The sequence below is a fragment of the Centropristis striata genome, chromosome 3 (genome assembly GCF_030273125.1).
Source record: "Centropristis striata isolate RG_2023a ecotype Rhode Island chromosome 3, C.striata_1.0, whole genome shotgun sequence".
Classification (NCBI taxonomy): Eukaryota; Metazoa; Chordata; class Actinopteri; order Perciformes; family Serranidae; genus Centropristis; species Centropristis striata.
In genome coordinates, this window is record NC_081519.1 from 19,965,174 (window position 1) to 19,991,476 (window position 26,303).

General features: G+C 38.4%; 1 protein-coding gene across 1 annotated transcript; it reads right to left on the reverse strand.

Moving 5' to 3' along the window:
* Nucleotides 1–234: 234 nt before the first annotated feature.
* Nucleotides 235–5,277, reverse strand: mdfic2 (MyoD family inhibitor domain containing 2). Its single transcript, XM_059327999.1, has 2 exons — nt 5,091–5,277; nt 235–491 (listed from the first exon to the last, which is right to left on the reverse strand). Exons 1-2 carry the CDS (start codon nt 5,275–5,277, stop codon nt 235–237), a joined length of 444 nt encoding a protein of 147 aa, XP_059183982.1.
* Between the last annotated feature and the right edge of the window lie 21,026 nt (nt 5,278–26,303).

Genomic DNA, 26,303 nt, shown 5'->3' on the forward strand with positions numbered 1-26,303 from the left:
GAATACTGTTTCATACATTCAGGAGACATATAAACACATGGTTAGATGCATAAACAGGTGGATAGTTTATATATTTATTGTAATTTTAATATCACAAATGATGCATATTACAGATTAAAATTTTGTGTGTGTGTGTGTGTGTGTGTGTTTTAGCCCTTAGTAATCCTCCACTTTACATGGACAGTCTGATCTTTGATTATCCAACCGGCTTCCTGGTTGGTGATTAGTTTCCCACTAGTGATAACATATTTCAGAGACCTCCATAGCCAGCTCCAGGCAGTCACCTGCATCGTGACAGGAATTGAACAGACCACAGTCCCAATCCATGTGCGAGTCTTCGTTACTGTTAGTTGCAGACTCCATTGCGGTGACGACATGTTTGTAGTTGGGGCAGCAGTGATTGACAACTCTCTCACAGGAGGCCGGTAGCATGAGGATTATTTCGTAGAACCGGCAGAAGAGACAGTTCAGGACAAATCCTGCACAGTCAACTGAGGAAGACACACAGTAAGGTAGGACATTCAAAGCATGGTTTGCTTTATTATCTTCATTAAGTTTTCTGTTATGTTCATGACATTTGGCGGGGTAGTTGATCTTTCATCTTTCGGAACACAGATTTTTTTTTTAAACATTTTTCTCTGTCAGCCATCTCAGGTTCTGTAGGACTTGAAGACTTTAGGATGGGGAAAAAACACAAGAAACTTTGCACCCGTGTTCAAACAATAAACTATTTTGATTGGATGTGTTGTTTGGGCTTGGGTGTGGCACATCAGCTCTATACCGCCACTTAATTGCTTTGAAAGGAATTTCGACACCCTTGGTATACTACAAAACTCTAAACTTGGAGCAATTGGGACAATGTGTGTTTAGCAGGTTCCATTGTGCCTCCTATTGCATAGAGGACTCTGTGGGGACAAAGTTGCTCATATATTTACAAAATTTGGTACCTACATTGCCCTCATTATTCTGGATATGTTTACATCGGCTGTCATTAACTTTGCCGACCAGAAGTCGGTCGTTTTGAATTTTGTGTGTTTTTTATTCAAACTTTTTTCAAACAGCTCAACAGCTTGCTTCAAATTTGACTGCTATAACCCTCTGACTAATATGAAGCTTGATTTCATAAGAATAATCAATACAAACAATGATGTCATAGGCCATATGACAACATGACATTTGAGGCACTTCATAGGTATGGCACTTTTTAAAACTGCAAAGCTTTTGTGTTATTGTGGATAAACGTTGTCACTTGACTTAACATTGTCCAGTCTGCTCCAAATTTCACAGGCTGAATAAGAGTCCAGTCCTGAAGACATGTAAACACCCACACTGAGTTACAGTCTCTTACATGGTGGTGTACAGCAACATAACATTTAGTTAGCGTGTGTTCTTTAGCGCCACATGGTGGACACAGGAAGTTGTACATTTGTGAATTTGCAATACATAATTTCAAGCGAGAAATAGCATAGAGAAATCTTATGCACACAATGTTGAACTGTCACAGACATGCACAGCTGTATCAACTGATCCTGGTCCCACCAGTGACACCAACGTGTAAGAAGATATTAGTTGATTTTTTTTTTTTGGTCTTCAAAAGAAAAGAGTCTCTACTCTTCACACGTTTGCAATAACCTCTTTGAGATGATGTGTGATGAATTGTGTTTAAACCACATCTTGGGATATAAATCAGCCATAATGCTATAAGAGGTCCTCTTCACTTATATCTCTAACATTTTAAAAGCCTCCCTCCCTTCCTTTACACATGCATAATTTAGAAAATCAAGCCTTGATCCCTCACAGAGAGACAAGCAAGAGAGCTGTTTGGAGACATAATCAATTACTAAAAGTCTCTCCTGTATACTTTGCCAGGAGCATTTCTAAGTTGACTTGTGGTTGCAGTGAAACAATGTGCTATGTGTCTTCCCAGCAGCCTTTGCCAAATGGTGCCCCCATGGGTGCTATGAAGCATGAGATCATCAAATGACACTGACCATGAACAGTTACTCACCAAAGACATGTTGTAGGGAAGTCCTTATGGCTTGTGTTGCAATGAATTTCGGTGAAGGCACCCCTCCTACAAGGGTGTACACTGCCCTACAAAGCCTAACTGCAGTAACTACGCAAAGGGTGAAACTGAGAAAAACTGCTTTAAAGTTTTTGAACGTTTCTGAACCGGCCAGCCAAATGGGTAATAGGTAGGTAAGTGATATGACACTTATTTCTGCATGTATTGATGATGTAATTTTTATGCTCAAAAATCATGATGATTTTTTTTACCTTTGACCCCAAAAATGTAGTTACTGCACTCTGGTTTTGCATTGCTGTAAAAGGTTCTCATAGTAATGCAAAAGCAGAGTGCAGTAACTACAATGTTGTTGTCTTCTTTCAGCTTTTATATTTTGTTTTCAGTGAATAAACATTTTCAAATTGATTTTGTTATAAGTGTATTTAAAAGTGTTTAACAACTCTATTCAAAGATTTGTGTATTTTAGACTTGATATTATAAAGTTATGTTATAATTTAGTCTTAATATAATTTTATCTCACTTTTTTACTTAATCACTATATAGTGATAGTTTCCCTATCAAATAGACTTATAATTTCTGTTATTCTTGTCTTCACTATTCAACACAATGACCGTAAGTGAACTTACTGCGGTCTGCTTTGGTTTTATGTTTAAATTCGTATATATATCCAAAGCAGACCGCAGTAAGTGCAGTTACTGCGGTCTGCTTTGGTTTTGAGTTGGATTTTGTAGTTACTGCAATTTTTATATCATTATTTCTCTGAAAATAAGCAAAATTGAAATCTAAAAATTTGTCACAAGAAAAAAACAGACATCAAGGAGTTAATTTTTAGTTATAACTCAATTTCGACCAAAAATGTAGTTACTGCAGTTAGGCTTTGTAGGGCAGTACAGTCCTCTACATATTTATTTTTTCTATATGCACATGGATCAAAATACAGTTGGCAATACATAATCATTCTGAATTGAGGAGAAATACTTTGTATCAGGATGAATTATGCCAAATTTGAAATTGTTCAGACTTGTATAAATTAAATTTACGATGTTGATTTGGATATAGAATACATACTGTACATGTGGTGGCAAATTCAAAATTAAATGAATAAGTTCTATCAGTTAATGTCAGGCCGTTTTCAAGGAATACATAATGGCTGCATTCCATTTTGCTGCTTTAATTTCAGGTTCCTGGTATTGAGCATGCTTCCTCACCGGATCCCTTGAATATAATACCGCCATCGTTAGTGTTATTTGCAACACCTGTACTTTTACTATGGTAAATAAAAATGTTTGCTGTTAATAGTCAACCATGTCAGGTGAAAATTATATCTACGTTGTTGGTATATAATATGTATTTATGACGATTAGACAGAAATCTATTATGTCTCTTAAACCAAGGAATGGCTGATCTATAGACAACTGCACAAAAAGACCAAAGGTAGGTTCAACCCAACAGGCTGTACTTATCCTTTGTTCCTATTTAAGGCTAATACATACTCTGCAAGAACAGAAAAAATGTGTTCTCTCTCCCTGGTTTGGGAGTTCTCACAGCTTATCTTGACTTATCATCTGGACAGAACTTTTTTCTCGTGTCTTGTCCAAAAACAATTGTGTGATGGGTCAGAAATTTGACTTATGCTTGAGTTTCTGATGAAGTCCTGGCCAGAACTAGCTTTGTTCTTGTTCTCACCATCTCGAGAAAACAAACAAATTTCTCTGTTCCTGCGGACTATGTATTAGCCTTTATACCAATGAAATGAATGCACTATAATTCATATACAACCCAAATTATTATGAGTCTTATTGCACCCAGTATTTACTCCTGTTGTTAGGCGTGGCTATAGTTATTATGACAGGAGCATAAGAGAGAGTCAGATAGCATAGTGTAAAGACCAACAAAGTCAGTGTAGGATGCTTGTTGGTTTCCCTGTTCAGCTAAAAGTCAATGCTGCTGCTGTAGTAAAATTTCTACATGTTCACTTACTACTAACAAGTTTAATTTGAAGTGGGACACAAACACTGGTCTCTGAGGTCAAAGACTTGTGTTTGTTTCAGTCATCCATCACCCACCCTAAACTAATTTTATTGGTATTTATAACTACTACATACCTCAAAGTAAGCACTTCCTGCCTATGCATTTCAGTGCTTTATTTTTCATAGGTATACCTAGGAACAGTCGATGAGGGCAGCCTGAACTAAGTAGTTTTTTTGCCTAAACTTAACCAAGTGGTATCATTTTAACCACATGTAAAACTGTAAGCAGTTTGATGGTCGCAAACAGTAACTGCCACAGTTTCACAGCGCAAAATATAAAGGTAATATCTCATAAGATATCATATGTACCAATTTATGAGCAAATGTAACGCAAATATGGAATATGCAAAACATCTATTTATCTATCAATCTAGATATGCTGATATGCAATCTCTGATAAGCAAACAAGCCAGACTGTTTCTTCCTGCTTCAAGTCTTTATGCTAAGCTAGGCTAACCACATTGTGATTACAACTCTATATTTAAATGTACAGACATTAACATCAATTTTCTTCTGTTGGAAAGAAAGCCTCAAATGTTGAGCTAATTCTTTAATTTAAATACTTACCAGTTAATTTAATATTTCATTTGATAGAAGTGCATGAGAACATGAACAGTCTGTGGTGTAATCACTTATGCTGCTGCATCTATAGTAGCGAGTCTACTTTGGTGGCCGTTTTTTGCATTAGTCTTCCCCTTTTTTGCTGTACTTTCAGTTTCTAAATTATTCACACATTTTCATAATTGATTATATGAACTGTATTTAAGCATTCTCACAGCATGGTGAGGCATAAAGCTTGCAATTTGTCAAATTTTTTATTCTGTCTGTGGTCTATGGCATTATTATTCTGCATATTAATCATCATTTATTTCATCAGTAGAAAAGCTATGTTTGGATGAAAAAGTTCATTTCATAACAGTTTTACTGAGGACTCAATACAAGATTTTTTTTCCTTCAATAATTTCAATAGCCATGTGCAGCCAGAGGGCATCAGATGGGTGTGATGAAGTGCTGGTGTCACTAACCTCCCATGCTGCTCTGCTGAGAAGACGACAGAGAGTCTGTGGAGGAGGATTCTGCAGAGGAAGACCTCCTCAGGTACATTTTCAAAGAGAACAGAGGGGAACAAGAACTGTCACACTCTCTGGGCCGCTGAGTGTCTGTGTCTCTACCGGTCTCCTCAGGCTCAGTATCTGCAGAGGCAAGACTCCAGTCGTTCATTTTAGCCTCACTTTGTATTCTTTCTGTCCAAGAGACAAAATGGTAAATAAATAGATATATCACTTTGCTACAGGTACAATTTTAATATTTGTCAAGCGCAATTTGATTGAGAATTTAAACACCACAATGCCAACAAGAGCCCAGAAGCCTAAATGCAGCAGGTACTGGGGAACCACATAAGACCATATAAAACACAAGATAATATGACGGATTACAATAAAGGCTAATTAAATTGTGGTTCAAGTATATAATTTGTGCTGAGATTAAGGACCACATGGCTGCTACATGTATTTTAATAATTGTCAAATAAACAAAAACGATACGATATATGCCATGATATAATATGATTCAACAGAATGATATGATACAATACGACAAAATACAATGCGGCACAATGTAACAATACAATACAATATGACAGAACACGATATAACAACCATACAGTACAAGAGGACGAGTCAGGGTATCATTCAGAATTGTGATTCCTTTTCTTGTTGTGAGTTAGGTAAGAAAGTTGATATCACTCTCATGTTTCTACTAAATGTCAAGCAATGAGTCTATTAGCTTAGCTTAGCATAAAGACTGGAGTTAGGGGGATACAACTCTGTTGCATTGGGGAAAGAAACTGCGTAGCATACTTAAGTATTTACAATGTGAGGTTGCTAGCCGGGCTCAAAAAAATGTTCCAGCACATAACTCCCTGTAAAACTAGAAATCGTTGTTTTTACAAGTTAGGTTTTTAACAGATTAAATAAAAAACAGGTATGTGCATATCAGGCTATTTATTTAGCATAAGAAATGCTGGTAGGATGACTTATTTTACCATTGGACAGAGCCAGGCTAGCTGTTTCATATTGCTTCCGGTATTTGTGTTAAGCTATCTTACTTATTAGCAAAAATAACCAACCTCCATTTCATGTGTGATGATCCTCACAAGACTAATATTTCGTCACACTGTAAAAATAATAATAATAATAATAATCGCTTAAGTCATTTTTTGTCAAAATAGTTTTTTTTTGCCTAAATCATCTCCTCATGACGCCAGCCATCTATGGTTAAATCGCTTACACCCTCAGTTGATCAGATCATGTGATTTTCCCCCTTTAAGATAATGGCCTATGTCAAGTGTGTGACTTAAGCGATTTATTAGGCCTAAGTCAAAATAAAATGTGACTTAGGCAATTTTTTTAACTTGCCTTTGTGACTTAAGCAAGATATAGTAACACTTTATTTAGAATGTGTCTACATAAGAGTGACATGAGCGTGTCATAAACATGACATGGGATGTGTCATGAACATTAATGACACTTTAAAGTAACATTAATGCTCATGATACTTGTCATGTATCTGACAGGCTTGTGTGACTCTTATGTAGACACCTTCAAAATAAAGTGTTACCATATCTTGCTTAAGTCACAAAGGCATGTTCAAAAAATTGCCCAAGACATTTATTTCTCTTAATTTACATAAAGTTTTTTGTGTTTCCTGCAAAACTTGAAAAAATGAGTTTATTTTAACAGGGTGACAATCTGGAACTGACAAAAAGCCACTATTGGTCAGATATTTTGGCAAATCTGTTTACCCTGCAAACTGTAAAGTTGCAATAAAGGCCTAAGTACTTAAAAGTTTCAGAATCAGTAAGGAAGATTTATTGCTTGGAAAATATTGATTGACACAGCCTTGACAACTGTCCATTACCTCCTGATCTCTGGACAGCCTTGTGGTGGAGGCTGCCACTAATAGACACCACATAGAGATCAGTGGAGCTTGTGATGCTCCGTGATGTGTCATGACCGAAACGTGCAGCTGAGCACTTTCAGTGGTGTTGCTACCATAGCTTCTGAAACAGCTGATGTAAGTATGTACTTAGTAACTATATAAATCCTTCACTGTGTACCTGAGTCTACATGTGCTGAATTTAGGCTGTGTGCAGGAGTAGATCTGTTTGTTAAAATCTGATTTAAATAGATATTAATGAATTATTGCACTGGGTGCAGACTGTTTACTTTTTCACCACCTATTTGAAATGAATTATTCACCATTCCTTTCTCTGTTTTATTTAACATTTAATGCCTAATGATTAATTCACACTCTGGACACATTTTTGAAAGTCGAATAAACTGTATTTGTCTTACCTAAACTGTTGAAAGAGAGATACAAATGGACGTTGCTCAGGGCTGTATTGTCCATTTTTAAGATTTTATTAGCTGTTTTTTAATACGTATGAAATAACAAAGTTCAAAATAGCCTCCTGTGTTATCACCTTTCGTCAGCTTGAGGTTTCCTTTTATCGCTCATTAGTATTGTCTGTGTTTTTATCTGTCATTTCTCAGTGATTGAATGAGAAGTGAAGAAGGCAGGGGTTGTTATTTGATGTTACGACAAGTGAAAACAAACTTCAAATCACCGCCGTCTGCGTGTATGTTTGAGCTAAAAAGCCGCGTGATGCTCCTGGGTTATCAAATGAATTAAGCAAGAAGTGCAGCTGGTCCATGCCCATGACCATTAGCTGATAGAGAAATAAGGCCTGCAGGCATACTATGCATTTTTTAGGTTTTGTTCCAGTGTTTCACCGAGCCACGCTCACTCATTAGACACCACAGTTACTCAGAGTGTTGGATCTGTAGATAATTTCACTTCATGTTTTAAATCAAAATGCAAACTGGAATTTGCAGCACATCAGTATCATGGAGCACAAAACATCCACACAATTTAAAGAATGTATGTAAGCAAGCACCTGACAAAATCCATTTGTTTCATTATTGCAAAATGTGATTTGCTCTGGAAATTCTGCTAAAAACTGCAATTTTTTATTTTTTATTTCTTCAAATAAATATCAAGAAGTAAGTACTTGACTTGTGAAACTGCTTCAGTGCCAGGAACAGGAGGGATGACACTGACGACTGTACGATATCAAAACAAAGATTTACAAGAAGCACAATGACTCAATACTGATCCTCTGATTTTTTTTCCCCCCACGGACCTGAGTCACATTCACTTACCTCCTCTCACCCACGTAGAACTCTCTTCAGCCGTGTTTACTTTCCCTTTGTCTTTCACATCGGCTCTCAGAGTCATTTCATCTGCCATCTGGTCCATTGCATCACAAATAAAAAATGCACTTCTTATGACAAACCTGATTATCTCAAGCCAAAAATATGTGGCTGCACACACAGCTGAGGCCAACGTGAGTTAATGTCAAACACAGCGTTGCCACAGCTCTGTGTCTTCATACGCTCTCAGGATTAGGTTCTCACGCAGCGGGCTGCGACATAGTCCTCTCATCCTTAGCTGTGGAGGCAGCTGTTTACCTCGGCTAGGCAGAGAGCATCCAGGACAAATTATCCTTTACAATGCACAGGGTCCATTTGGCCTGGTGCCTACTGTACTGCAAGCCTCTCCAATGTTCCAATGACGTTGGCAAAAACACTGTAGATCCGCTCCTATTAAAATATCACCGGGACAAAGTCAGCAACATTTTATTAGTTGGACTTATTTCCCTCTATGAAGTGATAATGAAGCCAAAGGCAAATGCAGAGCATCACATTATTAAAGGAAATTTCACATTAAAACTGCAATTCCCTATACAAATGCATTATTAAGCAACACTATAAAGAGATTTTGTGATGCTATAGGAATGTGATAGTGATAATAAGGGAGGTAGAAAAGTCACTGTTTTTCAGAGTATATTCAAATATTTGGCAGATTATTGCAAAAAAAAGACAACATGGCAAAGTTAGATACACACTCACTCATGCACACACACACACACACACACACACACACACACACAAACATCTCACTCCTTCAAGGCTGTGCTTCTGCTGAACATATGCATGAGGCAGCCAGTGCCAGTTTGTTTGTTGGGGCGAAACACGCGGTGAAACATGGATAGCGAGCTGCATTCAAATTCCTCAGAATACAAGCCAACCAATTTACTCTAATTAGGCTCAACACTAGAGTTGCATTTTAATAGACGCCCCGCTGTGTTTGCATATGTTTAGAGAACAAGAGCCATGCTAATTGAAAAATTAAGATGTGAGAGTATTTGTCTACTGAGCTCCCACTATGCTGCGCTCAGTGTAAATATAACTCCTGAAGAGAACTTCCGCAGAGAGTTTCTAGTGCTTTCTTTCCTCCTCCTCCTTTCATTTTCTTTGTGATGTGATGCTGATACAATGTGATTGTGAGATCAACATTGTTCTCTTGTGTTCTTCAAAAACCCTACCGTGATGATGTGACAACACTATGCTCCCGCTCTGTGGTCTTCTTGTTTCTCAATGACGCAGCAGGTTTTGTTTCATTGGTCAACGTCAATCACGCCGTCAGGGAGGTTCAGTAGGTTGTGTGGTTAATTTGGCTCCCATGGAAATGTGCTCTCTGTGGAACGAGCTGTGCGGCCCTGCGTCTGTAGAAAAGTCACATCGTCTGACACTTCGCCCCATTAGAGCTTTCCCTAATGCAGAGTGAAGTGACAGCTTGGGATCAAGTTCAGGTACAAATTACACTACATCTAAGTGACAGCTTTCTGACCCCCTTCACTGCACTTACAATCCACTCCATTATTTACAGTTGTAAACAGGTACTCATACACACCCAGCTTCAGTCCTGCTGTGTTTATGTTTTTCTGGTTCAGGGGTGAACATGCTACTCTGACTTTTCCATCTTTATTTCTCTTCAAAGGAATTTATCTTTCTTTTTTTATCTTGCTTGTTTTCCTATACCACACATATTAAATGATGATAATTTAAAAAAATGTAATTACTCTTTGCATGATGGCTTGCTCAGATTTCTGCCAGTATTTTGATCCTGCTCATGTGCATAGTCAGAAGGTGACCCAGAGTGTTTCAATAGCAACATAGCCAAAAGTACACATAATATTGTTTGCATTGCAAGGATTGTTATATTAATTTACATAAAAAAACAATACCAACAACACCAGCAATGTTAATTACCACAAGTCCATTTTCAGTTGATTTGGTTCCATAAAACACATTTAACATAGTTGAAGCTCAGTAACTATTGCAACTTATGCTGGGAAATGAGTTGAACTTGCTCTATGAAAAACAGTCCAACTAACCCAACTAAGCCTGGTTTATTTGGAACAATAAGCTTTATGGAACAGGCCCCAGGTCAGTGTTTTTTCAATGCAAAACATGCATCAGTCCTCACTAAATATGTTGGCGTTTCTGCACACTACAGTTATGTTTTTGACGCACTGGTCACAGCTTTGAATGTGGTTAGCATTGTGAAATCTAATAAAAACTACTTGGTTAAGTTTAGGAAAATATCATGGTTTGGGTAACAAACAAAAGTACATTAGTAATCTTACTTAAGTTTCACTTTCACATTCACATGGGAACTGACTGTTTGACCCTACAATCCACTCCAAACTCCTCCCTCTGTGAACTGTAAAGCTCATTATAATACATCACCCAATTTCCAGAGTACTTGAGTGCTTTACATTGGGGATAGTTCAAAGTCCAGTGCTTCTCATACAGACATAAAGGGTATGTGGTTTCCAAAAAAACGCCATGCAAACATTTTTATCTGAGGACTGGGCTGAGAAACCTCTAACTTTTTAGCATGACCTATGTCGAGTCTGCTTGCATTGTGAGTAAACTTTGTCTATGGTCGAACAATTACAGCTGCAGCTTCAATAACAAGGTAAAAAAAAACTAGTAAATCAATGGAAAAAAGGAATATGCAACTACAGCTTATTGCGATAGGTGACGCCAAAGAGATATAATAACTTTGTTACCAATAATCTTTTTTTATGGTACTGACATGTTTAACAGCCATAGTTAACATATTTTTCATTTATAATTAAAAACATTTAACACACTAACATTGCTCACTTTAACATTGTATTTATATTATTTTGTTCTGCTGACATTGGCCCTTTTTCCCAAAAAACATCTTATACATCTTATAACATCTCTCATATTTCCTATGTGAAATAATATCAGGAGATTGGTCGTATTTACGCAAAATCATAAATTATATGCAGCATCAAGGCAAAAATCCAACCATGTGAAGTCTTACAGAAAGTATTTCTCCTGAATCACCTTGGAAGGACAACTTAACATTTAATCCATACGTGTGTGGCCGTGGCAGGTGTTTCGTGAAACTAAATGGAAATTGTGCTTTTTTTTGGGTGGGGGTGGTGGTGGGATGGGGTTAGTAAAATGTCTTAGTTTGTTGAACATGCTGCCGGTGCAGAGGTCCCCTTTGCCCCTTAATGAGTCCCACAGAGAATAAGTGTCATAGTTGGCTCTGGTGATGAGAGCAGACTCCCATGTCACCTTGAGGCTGGGTAAGACAAAGAGAAGATGACTCTTGATGTCATATTCACTCTCTCCTTTTACAAATGGTTAACCCTGGTGGACCAGCTTTATATTTATAGGCAGATGTCAGTGTCCTCAGAAACATAAAAGGTGCAAATCTAACATATGAGGGATGTGAAAACAAACATTTGAAGTATTTGATGCATTTTAAATAATAAGATGACAGTTTCATGCTCATGCTTGAATTATTTATTATTCAAAAATAATTAGTAAGTAAATGTTTTAATTGTAAAACCCCAGACATTTGTTTGGACAACATTACCTAAAGATTTGAAAATGTAAATTATACACCCAGGAATGTCAGAAACAGTTAGATGCTGTAATTTTAAAGTAGTAGTTATTAAAGTACATATGATTAGTGGATGCAGAAATGTTAAATTGATGCTACAGTTTGTGTACAGTGTATGTTTACATGTGTGTACAGATTTCATGCCACCTCTGCTTCAGTGCCCCATGTGGGCCACCCAATCTTTCTTTGCAATAAATCAATGGTATATATGCTACATAAACAGACACAATTTCAAGGGGTTGTTCTGAAATTCAAGGCATTTTTTTCATCATAACTACTAACTTTTCATGAGAACAGCCTGAATAAAAACAAACTATTAATAACAGCCATACATAGTGGCATTAGATAATTGTTCATCTAATCATTATGTTAATTTTGCTTAACTGAATGCAATGAATGTGTTATATATATATATATATATATATATATATATATATTTTTTTTTTTTTTTCAGGGATTCTTTGTGTTGGCTGACTTTTACCACCTGTTTTCACATGAAGTTTCTTCTACATTAGTGCAGAAGAGACAGGAACACTTGGCTCCAATAGCTATTTCCTTACAGGATTATGTGATAATCCTGAAAAATCACCTCTGAGAAACTGAGCTGGGCTTCAGAGGGGATGAAATATGAAATCAAAGAAACAGTTTCCGATGGGCTGACTGTTCTACTATTGGTAAAACACATTTGGCAAGTTCTTTGAGAGTATACACTTTAGCAGTTATTCATGGTCTTCGTTAACTACCACAGAGTTTACCGTGGAGCAGTTTGTTCTGATCCACTTAAAGTGTTGCACCTTAAAGCACAGCTCACTTTGTGTGCTCTAGGGAGTGTTTCTGCTCAACCCATTAAGAATACAATAATTCATTTTCAACATCATTTTGCTCTAATTGAACATGTCTGTTATATTCACTTTTTTCAACATCTTTAAGGACACCTGCCTACCTTTATGACAGCTGAGCATGGGGGGGAGAGACTCCTGCTGCTTGTCACAAAGGGAAGAAATCACAGTTTCCAAATTAAGATAGTAGATAAATGACCTTACAAAGCAAAGGAAATCAAAGAAGTATGGGAATGGGGTAAATTGGATTCTTTGGCGTCTAACAGTATATGACTTAAACCAACTGGGGATTCTCTCCACAGTGGAGGAAGTGAGAGTTTCCTTAGGCAACAGTCCCACCTGGGACCTTCTGATGATCCATGGGGTGTTCGTAAAAAGCCTTGAAGTTATTCAAGGCTAAATAGATTTTTTTTCTATTAACATTTAGGCTGTATTGCTCTGATTTCAGAGCTTCTATACTGGTTTCAGGCAATCTATTTCATTTTACACAGTCAATATTCTGTATTTAATTTGCATAGCTGAAAGGTTTGTTAATGTCTGAGGTCTTGCTGTAATGCACTGTGTATCAAGAGTGATCAAATAATGGTCAAGCTGTAAAAAGGTAAAATCTACAAAATAATGCACTTAGAGTTTCCTTATTAGCCTTATTTATCATCAGATGAAATTTTATTCATGTTGATTGCAGAATTCTTTTGGCCACTTGGAGGCTGCCGAACAAATTTAACATATTGTATGTTAGTAAACCATTTCCCTGACACATTCAGCAAACACGAGCAAGATTAGCATTCATTTGTTTCTGGATACCAGAGAAATAATACGTTCAATATTCACTTTTTCCAGCTCTGCTTGCTTCTTTAACTGTTGTTATTGTTCTAGCTAGCTTTCTCACATGAACTAGCTTACTAGCCAGTTGATCATACTAATTACAGTTTTTTAAACTGTCTAATGAGAAGGTAAATAATAAGGAGAAAATTGTGGATCCTATCAATGAGCTGAAAGATGCTGAAATGCTTTAAAGAACTGAGGTGAGTGATAAGCTAACCTTGGTGTTTCTCTTACTACAAGCTACCACTTTGGCATATAAATATAAAAATATTGAGTTAATATTGAGAGTTACCAAAGAATGAATTACTGATATTGTTTTTTAAATGCTCCAATTAGCTGAGCTGACGTCATGGAGTGAAGTTGCAAATTGGCAAAACACAGGCAACCTCAACTATGATACTGTTTGAACCTGGTCAGTATACAAGAAGTCAGGATTAGTACCCTCACCAGGGTGTAGCCTGCTGTGGTACAGGACAGAGTGGAAGAGAAAAATAAAACTTTTCAATTGTTTCACTCTTCTATATGTTTCTGTAGGTGTGTCTTTTCATTGACAACAAATAATTTAGCTTGGTATTACAAAATGATGAGGGACTGCGTCAGTAGTGGAACAGACTATCACAGGGGGGCTGAGGTGGTTTCCTGTTGTCAAACAATAGTTTAGAGCTGTAATAAAGTCTGGTATTGCTTTAAAGTTTAATGGGATAGTCACTATTTTCTATTTCCTTTCTTCCATGTGTGGGTCAAGCCCCCTCTTGTTGACCAATTCATTTTTATTGATCCGTGGAGCACTACACCTCATCATGACCAACCCCTGCTTTGCTCATGCTACGTATTGTGTGATGAGAATGATCCTTTTGCCCACCAGTGCTTGAATTTTTTTTTTCAAAAAATGATTACATTAAAGATGATTTCATGCATCCTAAAAATATATAAAGTTTTTAATATTAAATTAGTATCACAAGGAGAATAACTGGCTTAAATAATGACATAGCTGAGCCTTTCCTTGCTTCTAATGCTGAAATTAAATAAAACCCTCCATCAGTATAGCATTAGAAAAAGAACAGTCCCAACAGCTTAACACAGGCATCATGAGAAATACCTATTATTACGGACCAATTTGCTCCTTCAGATAATCAATGTTGGCACCGACTCAAGCCCTGCTCCACAGGCTAAATGCTTGAATTGATCATTGATGCTTTCTCACCAATAAGCCGTTTAAAATGACTAATTGGGTGAGGCTAAGAGTAGCCCAGGCTTTTGCTATTAGTGTAATGATGATATGACATCAGACGTTTTCTGTAAAGCATTGTCTTGTTGTTATTGGGCAAGACAGATTATGATTGGGTTTAGTCAGTGCACATTATGAGATGCTCCTTAAGTAGCATTCATAAAGCAAAGCCCCTTGCTGTGTCAGAGTGATAATAAGGGTAGTGATTCATATATACTTTAGGAGTCAAAGGGAGCACCGTGTTAGACCTGTATTTTCTTTTATTTGTCCTTGCTGTTGGGGATCATGGATCTTGTACTTCCTTTGTCCCGGCATACATCAGACAGAGAGCTCTGTCTGGCGAGTCATTGATATGCCAGCTCTGTTTTTACACATTGTCATTTTATCTTTCTCATTACTGTCATTACTACAGACTGAGATACATCTCATTACAAGGGTAATTGGGACAAACATAAAATCTGTGCACCCCCCCTCCCTTTAAGTTGGATATCTTTCAAATGCTCAAAGTAGATAACCGCTGTGTTAGGTCCACAACAGCTGTTAATATTTCATGATAATATAGCTTTATTCCCACTGATATCTTTCTGACTTTGTGTTTCTTTTGATGGCGTGTTAAAATGGGAAATTATATCGAGTTCAAATGGGTCTACTTTATCTGCACTCCGTCTCCGGAAACCTGATTGTGCACCTGCACAGCTTTCCATCCCACATAGGCATAGTGTAATTTCAATACATGTGGACACACACATGCATATACACACACCCTTGAACATCCAAGCACACGCACGCACACACATGCATGCTTTTATATTGAGTTGGCTCCAACTTCTGATGTAATTTTATTTTTAGCCGGTCCTCTTTTCTGTCTGAGCCCCATGAAGTCTTTTCCATCTACAACTTAGTTCCTCAGCCAAATATTGACTTTGGGATCTGATTATTAAGCAATTTCCACAAAACTTCAAATTACTATCTGAACAATTATTTTAAAGACGTTACAAGACCCAGTAGACCCCCAAGGTCTTGAAACTGATTATGCAAAAAGATAATTGCTATGAAGATTTAAAAAAGAATGAAATTGGTTTGACAAACCTATAAGTTGTTAACTACTGCTCAGTGCAAAAGAATACATTTGCTGACAAGGCCACAAAGAACCGGAGCAGAGAAGGCTTTTCCCGTGTGCTCAGGTGGGCGGGAGGTATCGCTCTCTTTATTATCACGGCTAATGGCGTTCCAGATCTGTCCTCAATTATACAGGATGAGATGAACTATTAATTAATAATTCTTCTGATAGATAAATTGTGCCATGTTCAGCAGATGTGCACTTCTTAGAGATGAGAGGAGACACAGATGGAGGCTATTGACCAACAGTGGCCCCGTTCTGTGTGTCTGCCTTTATAGATGTGTGAGCTTTATGTCAGCTTGACACACTGTTATGTTCCCTGTCCTCCTGTCCCGCTTTAACTGCCTACGTACCGTCAGCAGGCGTCCATGTTTTCCTGATTTACTGTGCGTAAAGCCAATGTTGCATAATTTGTGTTTTAAGAAAAGATATTAATCCTTCTCCACATTGCAGAAAATGGTTATTTTTTTCCCCTCCCAGGTTAAATGTACACTGCCTGAAAAATGACACATCCTCAAAGTACTTTTGAGCAAAGGCTGAGTTGTATAATTTTCCCATAAGCTCGGAGCATTTAAGTGTAGAAAGGAGGAATTATATGGCTATGAATGGCTTCCTTAATAGTGATATCACTTCCTAGAACAAAAGAAGGTGGCTCCGCAATGAGCTGGGGAGTGCGGACGCTAGCTCGATTGGCCATTTCCGTGGCTTCCATTAAGGTCATGCACTGCGCCACCGTGCCGGAAAGTGCATGAGTGACAACACGGCCAAGACGAATGGAGCACTCTCCCACAAACCTCGTTAAGACTGAAATCACCGAAAAAATAATAGTTATTAAATTAATTGCAGTCATAATCTCGTAAAATATGTGTCAAAAAATTATATGCGGTTCGATTAACACATAACATGGGTGTCAAATCTGTAATAAAACCCTGATCAATAAAACAATAACCATGTTGTTAAAAGCAGTCATTGAAAGGTGTTGCTGGCAGTGGGCTCCAGGGGTGAGCAACCCTTTTAATATAAACGGATTTCATCTTTCCACCGTGTCACCTAAATCACCTCAATGTTTGTGTATACAATTAAAATAAGATAATAAATTGCAGCAATGGATGGATTGCGAACGCTCCCTTCGACCCCATACATCAGCCTTTGTCAGTGGCCCAGAAAATGCATGTCTAACAATCTGTTGATTACAATGAGGTGTGAGCAGAGGCCCCGCCGAGGGAGGGTGATGACTGTTGCAGGATACATTATTTTAACATATTGTTATGTTTAAATCGATAAGTTTTAAACGAGCGCTAACGACTGCTATTAATTAAACTTTCAGAATCTTTTATTAGAAAAGTTACCACTTGTGTGCTTGATTTAATGAATGGTTTATTATTTCATTTTGTTGGCCCTGACCATTATGCCCAAACGACTGGTCTTTTATCTTGAAAAGAAATGAGGCAAGGCATAGTTTATTTGCAGTGCGGAGACGATGATAACGCGTCAGTTGAAGGGCATATTTGTTTTAAAGCCTTGGAGGAGTATCCGTGACTAGTTCTTGATACATTTTGCCTGCCTCTAAACCATATTGAAATCATTTTCCTCCCCCCCCTTTTTCCTTGCTATTTGGCCCTTGAGATATTATTATTTTTTTATCAGTGTGTTTATATGAAATCATTTGAGTGGGTATGTCAATTTGGAAATGAAATTGTCTGTGCAAGGGAATCATTCAGATTGGAAATTAATGGTATTGCAATTAAAACTTGGGAGTTACAGTATTTGGTAACAATTATGATAATGACTCTAGCTGGAGGTGTGAATTTCACAAGCGGGGAGTGTGTGCATGTGTGTGTAGGGGGGGTTGTTAACACGATTGCCGTGCTGGAAAGCTAGCAGTAGCAAGCCTCTTCTTCCCAGTGTTAAAATATGTTTCCACCAGTTTCTTCTAATAGAGCAATGCCACTGAGAAAATATCTTGGCTTCTCCTCTGTTGAATGTGTGTTATTCCATTACTGAACACAGATAAACTGCCTTTTGTGATATTGCTGCAGGAAGCTCTTTGCTCTCAAGCTACCATTGAAGGAACGTGTCCTACATTGTGCTGTAGTAATAGAGTGGTTTATCAGCTCATGTTGAGAGTAGCTATAGGCTAAGTATGGTTGAGAGTCACAATTACCAACAGACACAACATGCTGTTTGTCTGCTCATGATTAATGCGCTGGATCAATGTGGGCCGCTGCAAAGAGGCAGGGTGATGGAAGATTCCTGCGAGATTTTTTTTTCTCCCTGTTTTCTTTTTTTCCACACACTGCTATCATCCAAATTGGATGATCAGTGGGGGAATTCTCCCACTCTCTGGGGTTTTCGCCGTGGTTTGTAGATTTTGCCTTCAGGTTGGAAATTCACTCAAAGTGGAGGAGTCCTTTATCCAGAGACTGGCTTTTTTTCAATTGAGCATTAAGCACGGGTCCAGATGGGGGAAATAGACGCCTTTTTTAGAAACAGTGTTTACTCTGCTATTTGCAGTCCCATGTCAGCTAGGATAAACCAGAAATACCTGTCTGAAATGCCGACATCAGCTCTGCACTGTTCGTGTGGTGTGGAAGGGACACCCAAAAGATATCAAGATTTATCAGTTAAAAATATTGTTACACACATATTTCCTTTCATACTTTCTACTTTAAAGAATGATTTGACATTTTAGGAAATACGCATTTTTTTGTTTTCTTGGTCACCCAGAGTAAGATGGGTGACCAAATTTTCAAACCCCCAAACAGGGATTCTTAAGTGTACACATGGACACATGCACATGCATGGGCCTATGTAATCATATGATTAGTATGTCAGAAAACAAGTGTAATATTGTTAAAAAGGTTGTCAGGATTCTCCAAATCAATTTTTTTTTTTTCCAATCAATACAAATTTTCGATTTCAACCTTTTTGTTTGTTTGCATGTCTATGCTACACACAGTCCATATAGTCAAATGTAAATAATTTATTTAAAATGTAATAACAATAGTTTTTTCATCAGTCAATTGGGGACAAACTGTTAAATAACAAAAGAAGCCACTAGATGGCAGACGGATCTCAGATTTTACGAGGTGCATCTGAACGTACCACAAAGTCCCTGTGCTACCCACATTTTAATGTTTGTTGTTTACATATGGTTAGTCACAGGGAAGACAAAATGGACCAACATTACTGTCTTTAGTGAAGCAGGAGGATTTAACAGTTGTTTTTCCGTCATCTCTGGCTCCAAAGCTATTGGTAAGCCACGGTGTGTTGTTTTTTAAATGTAGGCAGCTACTTTTTGTTAAAAAAAATTGAGACAATTTGCGAGTAAATATGATACATCGATGTTGTTCCGACATATGTGACATTGGTGGCATGTGACGATCGCAGTTGTACCTTACTCTACTTTTCGTAGGGAATAATACAAACTGTGAAATCACAACTAATGTGTCCATCCTGTTGTGCAATGGGGCCCAAAAATACTTTTCCCTATGAACTTGCCTATACTGGAAAAAAAACTTTTGTAAATCTGTCAAAACATTTTTTTCGGACACTTGGGCTTGCTCCATGGGCCCCACAAGTAGGGGTGGGCAATATGGCCCTAAAAGATTATCACGATACTTCAGGGGTTTTTTGCCAAAAGATACTCTTGACAATATTAAAAAATCCTGAAAAATATATAGACATTTTTTTTTTAGTCTGTATAATAAATAAAAATCTTACAACAAAATAAAAAACAACCATAAATCTAAATGTAGTGTAAATTGCCAATCTAAACAGTTGCCAAATACAAAAAAATTACTCTTGAGTATTAGCGCGTATGTCTCTGAGGAGGACGGAGAGGTGCGGGTCGGGGTTTTGACTGACTGACAGGTGACAGACACTCTGCAGAGCAACGGTAACACAACGCAAAATAACATTATATCATGAATCGTGTAAACATACTTTCAGTAGCTTGAAATGTTGCCAATATCATGATATGCAATTTTTTACCCATAAAAAAACGTCATACAAAGAAGTCAGCCTTTTTTGGCTCCGTCCACCACTTGTGCAACTTTCATAGGAATGGATGGGGCTCCGCCTTCAATGGTTTCAAGTCTTTTTGCTAACAGTTACGGGAGCATTAATCCTCTCATCCGTCAGGAAGTGAGTTAAAAGGCCCATTTCACATAAGGTAGAACTATTCCTTTAATGACCACCACCTCTCATCATGAGCATTTAATATCATTCCAGTGGACACTCTGAATGCAGCACGATTGTTCTGCTAGATTTGGAGCAGACCATTAAAATGACTGGTACATACTTGTCTCTGATTTCAATGGATTTTCAAACAAAAGCCGATCACTCAACATACGTGTCTCCCACTGAAAATGGCATATGTGGTTTAAGTGCAAAGGCCAGAATCACATACCAGAGGTTACTTAGCAAGATTTTATGGATAGGCCTGCCACAGAGTATTTAGATCTAACCCTTTCATGGTTCAAACAAATTATAATGTAATATGCTTTTTGGATGGAGCCCAAAAAATGTATTTAAACGACATACAATCCTCCAGAAGGAGCGTTCTTTGGGTTTTTACCAGGATGCTGAACGCTGAGCCCTGGAGCCAGAGCTGAGAATGAGAATTACCCATCAACTCTTTAGCAGATTCAGTGGTCAATAATTGAATGAGTGAATCCCATTGTCCAATTACCCGCATTATCTGTGGATACTCCTCTCATTAAAAGGCTAGGGAGGAAGGAGAATAATTAAAAAGATTTGCAGCATGGGCATTTAATGATCACGCTGCTTTTGCCTGATATACTCTCCAGGACCAGTGAGATCATGTGGGATTGAAGGCAGAGGCGCAGCCCCCCTCCTCCAGCCCCATCCAACCCACAGCCTCCCTTTATCCCTGCCGCCCTCCCTGCAGCGCCAACTGGCTCCACTCTTGACAGTGAGTGGGCTTCAGCCACAGCTCTGCAGGGACAAGCTCACACTGTGGCCCCGGAGGGCTCAAGCTGAAACCATACAGGCTTAGCGTCCCATTTGCAAGTTTTCAAATTCACCCTCTTAATGTAAATACACACTGAATATTAAAAAACAGCATGGTACATTTAAAAAAAGTCGCAGTGCCAAAGTGCAGTGTAAACACTTGTAGTGGAGTGCTAAATTGCTGTTTGGCTGGCAGTGCTGCTGGCAGTCGGGACACATACCTGTGGTAGGAATGCCCTCATCAGGTAGAAATTCTTTGCACCATTAAGCTGGGAGTGCTTTGAGAAATACACCCCCCACACCCAACCTCTTCTTCCGTGAAGCACGGCTTTAATTAGCGCAATCTCAATGAATAACACCGGTGCAATTTGGTGGAGATCATTTGCCGTAGGGGCCTGCTTAGTTCAAGATGTTCTTTACCTCAGTCTCAGAGAGCGCATCACGCGGTCAAGTGTGCGGTTGCGTTGTGTGTCTGGAGGGCCCTGGTTTTACTGTAAACATGCTTCAAGTGTTGCTTAGGAAACAGCAGAGCAGAATGGCTTAATATCTCAATAGAAGCTGTCCAAAAAATGGTGAGTCATCCCGATGATGCAGCAGCTGACTGAATTTAGTCATATCTTCTCATTAAGAGCACTTGTGAGGCTGTTTTCATAGTGCTCAACTTGATATTTGATGTTTATGGAACTTCTTAAGTGGTGTAAATATTAGTTCAAATGTTTCCAGGCAGCTGGCATGGGTCAAGAGGCTGAATTCTGGATGGAGCAGAGAGAGTGTTTGATCGCGTAGAGGCAACATTTGATTATGTGGGTGCCAAAACCGTCTGACGGAACAAATTCACAACTGAGCTACAAACAGTATCAGAACCCAACACAGCTGTTTATATTAGTCAGCTGATATTGGGTTTTCATATACACAACTTGTCATCTGAATATCTCTGCAGCAGTATTTCACCAGTGATTAGTGTTTAAATTGTAATCTTGGCAAGGTGGCGTCAAGATGTTTGTGTTTGCTTTCGTCAGAATATGGACATGTTTTATAAATATGTTAAGGTTATTCATTCACGATAAATCTTCCAGGAACTACTGGGAAACTAAAAGTTAATTCCTGCTTTTTTCAATTAATTAATGTTCCACCACTAAACCAAAACTTATTTCTCCTTTTGAGTATAGTAGTATACAAAAATGGTCCAAAGCAATGGTGACAAAGATACTTTTTTACTAAATTTGACTTAAATTGATTTCAGGATATGATTTAAAGGATATCTTAATCTAAATGTGTTTTACTGTCAACAAACCAATGTAAAAATCAAAACCAACAATAATGTACCCTACTAACAAGTAGTGTTGGTGTTCCCAAATCCTTAAATATGTTATACCTCTGAACTATAGAGCTCCAGTGTTGTCCAATAACCAATCATCAACCAACTCCCCTTTGGCTAATGACAGATTTCGCCTTTGTGGGAAACAGACAATATTTCTAGGTTTCCCTTGTAGCCAGCTGATATCCGTATACAAAATTCCTGGTCAAGACTTACTCTTCCATTCTTCTGTTATTGTTTATAGTCTTATTAGCAACTTAATTTATCATTTTTGTAGGTGTTGTAGGTTCAGATGACATTACAGCTGAAATAGACTTTACCAGCCTTGACCTTTAAAGGCTTAGTTCACCTTATTCACAAAGAGACATTTTCTCAGTTACCCCTTGTAGTATCTAGACACACAGACAGTTATGATTTTACTTGGCTAGAATGTGAGACATCTGCCGCCATCCTAATAAGTTTGGATGAGTTTAATTTAGTTGCTGGCACACAAAGCATTGAAAAATGACTTGACATGACCAATCCAAGTTTTTCTTACAAACAACGTCCCTGTTACTTAGGATAATTCACATAACTCACTTTTTCTGTGTTTTCATTTTCTTTTAGAAAATAACTCTCATTGAAAACTGTTGAGTTTTAGGCCTGTGGATTATACAGACAGGGACATTGTTTTTTCCAAAGACATGTCACTGTTGGGTCTTTTACATGTCATTTTTTGATGTTTTCAACACCACAAATTAAATAACATTCATATTGAGCTATAATCTCAGCAGTCTCAACCAAAAAAAACTAAATTATCACCATGACTTCATACCATAAAGGGTAAGTGGGAAACGTGTTTGTGATGTGGGTGAATCAATCAAATAAGTACAAAAATCCAGGGGAAGTAACATAAGAAATCAAGTCGCCATTGATGCAATACACAATGAATGGATGCAAGCTAGGCTGAGTGTGTACACTTTCAAACTTTTACCTTAACTTTATGTGAAATGCTCAATGTTTTGAAGTTGTTTAACTGTTAAGAGTGCTAAACAACAAGTAACGTTAGCTAAGTTAACACTGCTTAGCTAGCTAACGTTAGTGGGCTAACACCGTGAGTCACACAGAATAAATTAACTCAATCAACTAACGGTGGCATTATTGTGAAATAGAACTTTTGCTGCTCTGTCTGTGGCAACCTAATGACCACAACCTAAACATAATTTGGCCTGTATCACCAACATATCACATATGTTGCCCGATGTTTTAGCAAGTGTATTCTCTAGTGACTCTTAGCCAAATGGTTGCTCGTAGTGAGGCTAGCGGTTAAAAACTTTAGTTAAGACATGAACAGAGCATGTGGATGTCCTTTCAAAAAAACATTACTGAAATCCAAAAGAATAAAAAAAAGTGATTAATCTCTTTGTATTATCTACACCAACCAATTAAGCTACCACAAATTTAGTAAACCTATCAGTTGTAGAACCAGCATGGCATTGAGCACTAAATTTAAGCATATTTTCTGTTTCGAGTCCTTTCCTGTAAAATGAAGAATAGGGGCAGATCATGTTTATTAGAGTTGCACCAAGAAGTAGTTTGTTCATTGGAATAAAGGGTGCTACCGTGACAGCATGACAAAGCATTTATGGGTACGTTTTCCTTTTATTCTGACCTACCATGCGACCTATTAAATACCTGCCTGGGCCCACTTAACTGTAAAAATAAACTGCCACTGCATATGCCATGGTAACCATTATACATAATAAAAACACCATAGCAGTTGTACATACATGTAAAGCCTAATTTGCAGCATGACACTATGGTGAAACTCTCATCTATTTGATCTACAGCAAGGGTATTAGTGGTAACTATAACTAGAGCAAACATAAGGTAACCCCCAAAATAGCACTAAGGCTAAATGAGCAGATATTGCAGTTCTCCATGAGGCAGATTTTTACTGCCATTGGAGATATATTGTTTCCCACACATCTCTCCTGTGCAGCCTCAAGATGAAACGCTGTGTAAAAGGTGCCATAAGAGTGTCAGTGGAGATTAATCACACTTATCCCTGATCTGTGGTGGCATTCCTAACCGGGTCACCTGTAAAAAGATGACTTGAGAGCTAAAATAGTGCAGCACGCACTCAAAGTGAGATCCAGCACATTGAAATTACCCACAAGCACATCAGCAGCTGCTGAATCACACAACAGAACAACTGGTTTTCATGATGATGAGATGATTTTGGTTGTTTGCTTGATGATTGATGTGTGTGTATGTGTGTGACTCTGTGTGTATTATTGCACAGTGGAAGAAATTGAAGCAGTGTTAGTGGCTAACCTCAGTCATTTATGTTTATTCTTTTCAAATTTTAGGTTCAGCTTCTCCAAACTGACACTAAATAAACACTTGCCAGGAGATGGGAATAGTCTGTATTTTATTTTCCAGTAAAAAGCTTTGCTGACTGTAATTTCCAAAAACTAGGTTTTCCCTTCTTTCTCACCTAAGTTCCTATTTATGATGGCAGCAGAGCACATAATTCAGAGGTCAAGCAGAGAGGATGGCAGTGAAGTGTCTGTGCCAGTTGGACTCAGATTAACAATCGTCCATTGTAAGGAAACTGGAGTAGCCCCCCGTTCCAAGACCTCTTGCTTTGCTCCGTTTCCAGGCCTCTTAACTTTGCAGAGAACAGAGTTCTGTCTCAAAGTTGAGCAGCTCAGGCCAAGGATTTTCCTTAACCTCTTTTGAGAAATGGACCGCGGGGTGAATTCATAAAAGAGCAGTCTGTTGGACAATTTGTCTTTTGACAGGAGGGAACATTGGAAGCCACCAGAGGGTGGTCAGCGGTGAGTGGCACAGGCGTGCCTGGGGCGGTACCTGCAGGCCATTCTTCCTCATGATTTGTCCTGGATGAGGAGAGGAGGGAGCGGCGGCGCGGGCCGCCATCTGGCCCCGGCCGGGGAATTGGGTGGTGAGGTGCGGGCGGCGGGTGCGCGTTCAGTGTCAGTACGGCTCCATCAGGGCTGTTTGCGAACAGATGTTCTGTGGTGTGTTCGCTCCAGCACGGCTCAGGAGGGAAGACGTGTCTATCAGTGGCTGGAGGCTTTCAGGGGAGCAGCAGACTCTGACCTTGAGGCTGCCGCATGTCAATCCCTGTCTCCTAAGGCCTTGTGAGACTACAAAACACTGCTTATTTGGTAAGCAAATAGACAAAAAAAACTGTACAAACAAAATACATTTGATTTCCTTTTGGCTGCTCAGAAAAAATTCTGATGAATTCTCTGCAATCTTGATAAAAGTTCAACCCTCAGTCCACAAAATGTAGCAGGATTTTTTCAAATCAGGGATCAGTTTCCCTCGTGTACTATGCTTCCTCATGAGCAGAGGACAGTTTAAAATGCAAGGGCAAGAGTATCCATATCCTCTGTCCCCATCATCCGGATCTCAGCAATCAATAAGCGTTTAATCAGTCAATTATATGGCACTAGTTTAACAGCCTGCAGGTAGAGCCATCACTGAGCACTTCCCCATGAAAATACAGGCTATAGGAAATTTATCTTTTGGAAAAATGTCAGAGCAGAAAATGAAGTTTTCAAAAGGGAGGGATGTGGACGTCCACAACATGTCTCCGTCGTCCATGTTTGGAGATAGGGAGGACAAACCGGAGAGCTGAGAGGGTTAAAGAGAAGATTACGTACAGTGTGTTATCAAAATCTTGTTGAGAACGTGCAGGGACGATGCCCCATGGTAGAACTGATCTACAAATAGCAGTTCTGCAGAGAGGCTTTTTAATCAGACCATTTGAGTGAGGGCGGAAAAAGAGGCTATGGAGTTGGAATATTTTAACATTCCTGATAGGGATTGCATTGGAAAAGATCTGCAGCCATGTTGTTACAGCAAGAGAGTGAGCCTCTCAGTGTCCACGGTGAACAATGGACACATTCAGCTTATTATTTATTCAAATATAAATAATTCTTCTAACTGACATCATGTTTGCAAAACTGAACTCTGCACAGCAACAAAATTGTTTATTTGTTCACTAAACGGAACGCTAATGTTTTATTTATGAGCAGTGATTAGAGAAAGCTGTGCTCAACTGATGTTTAGCTA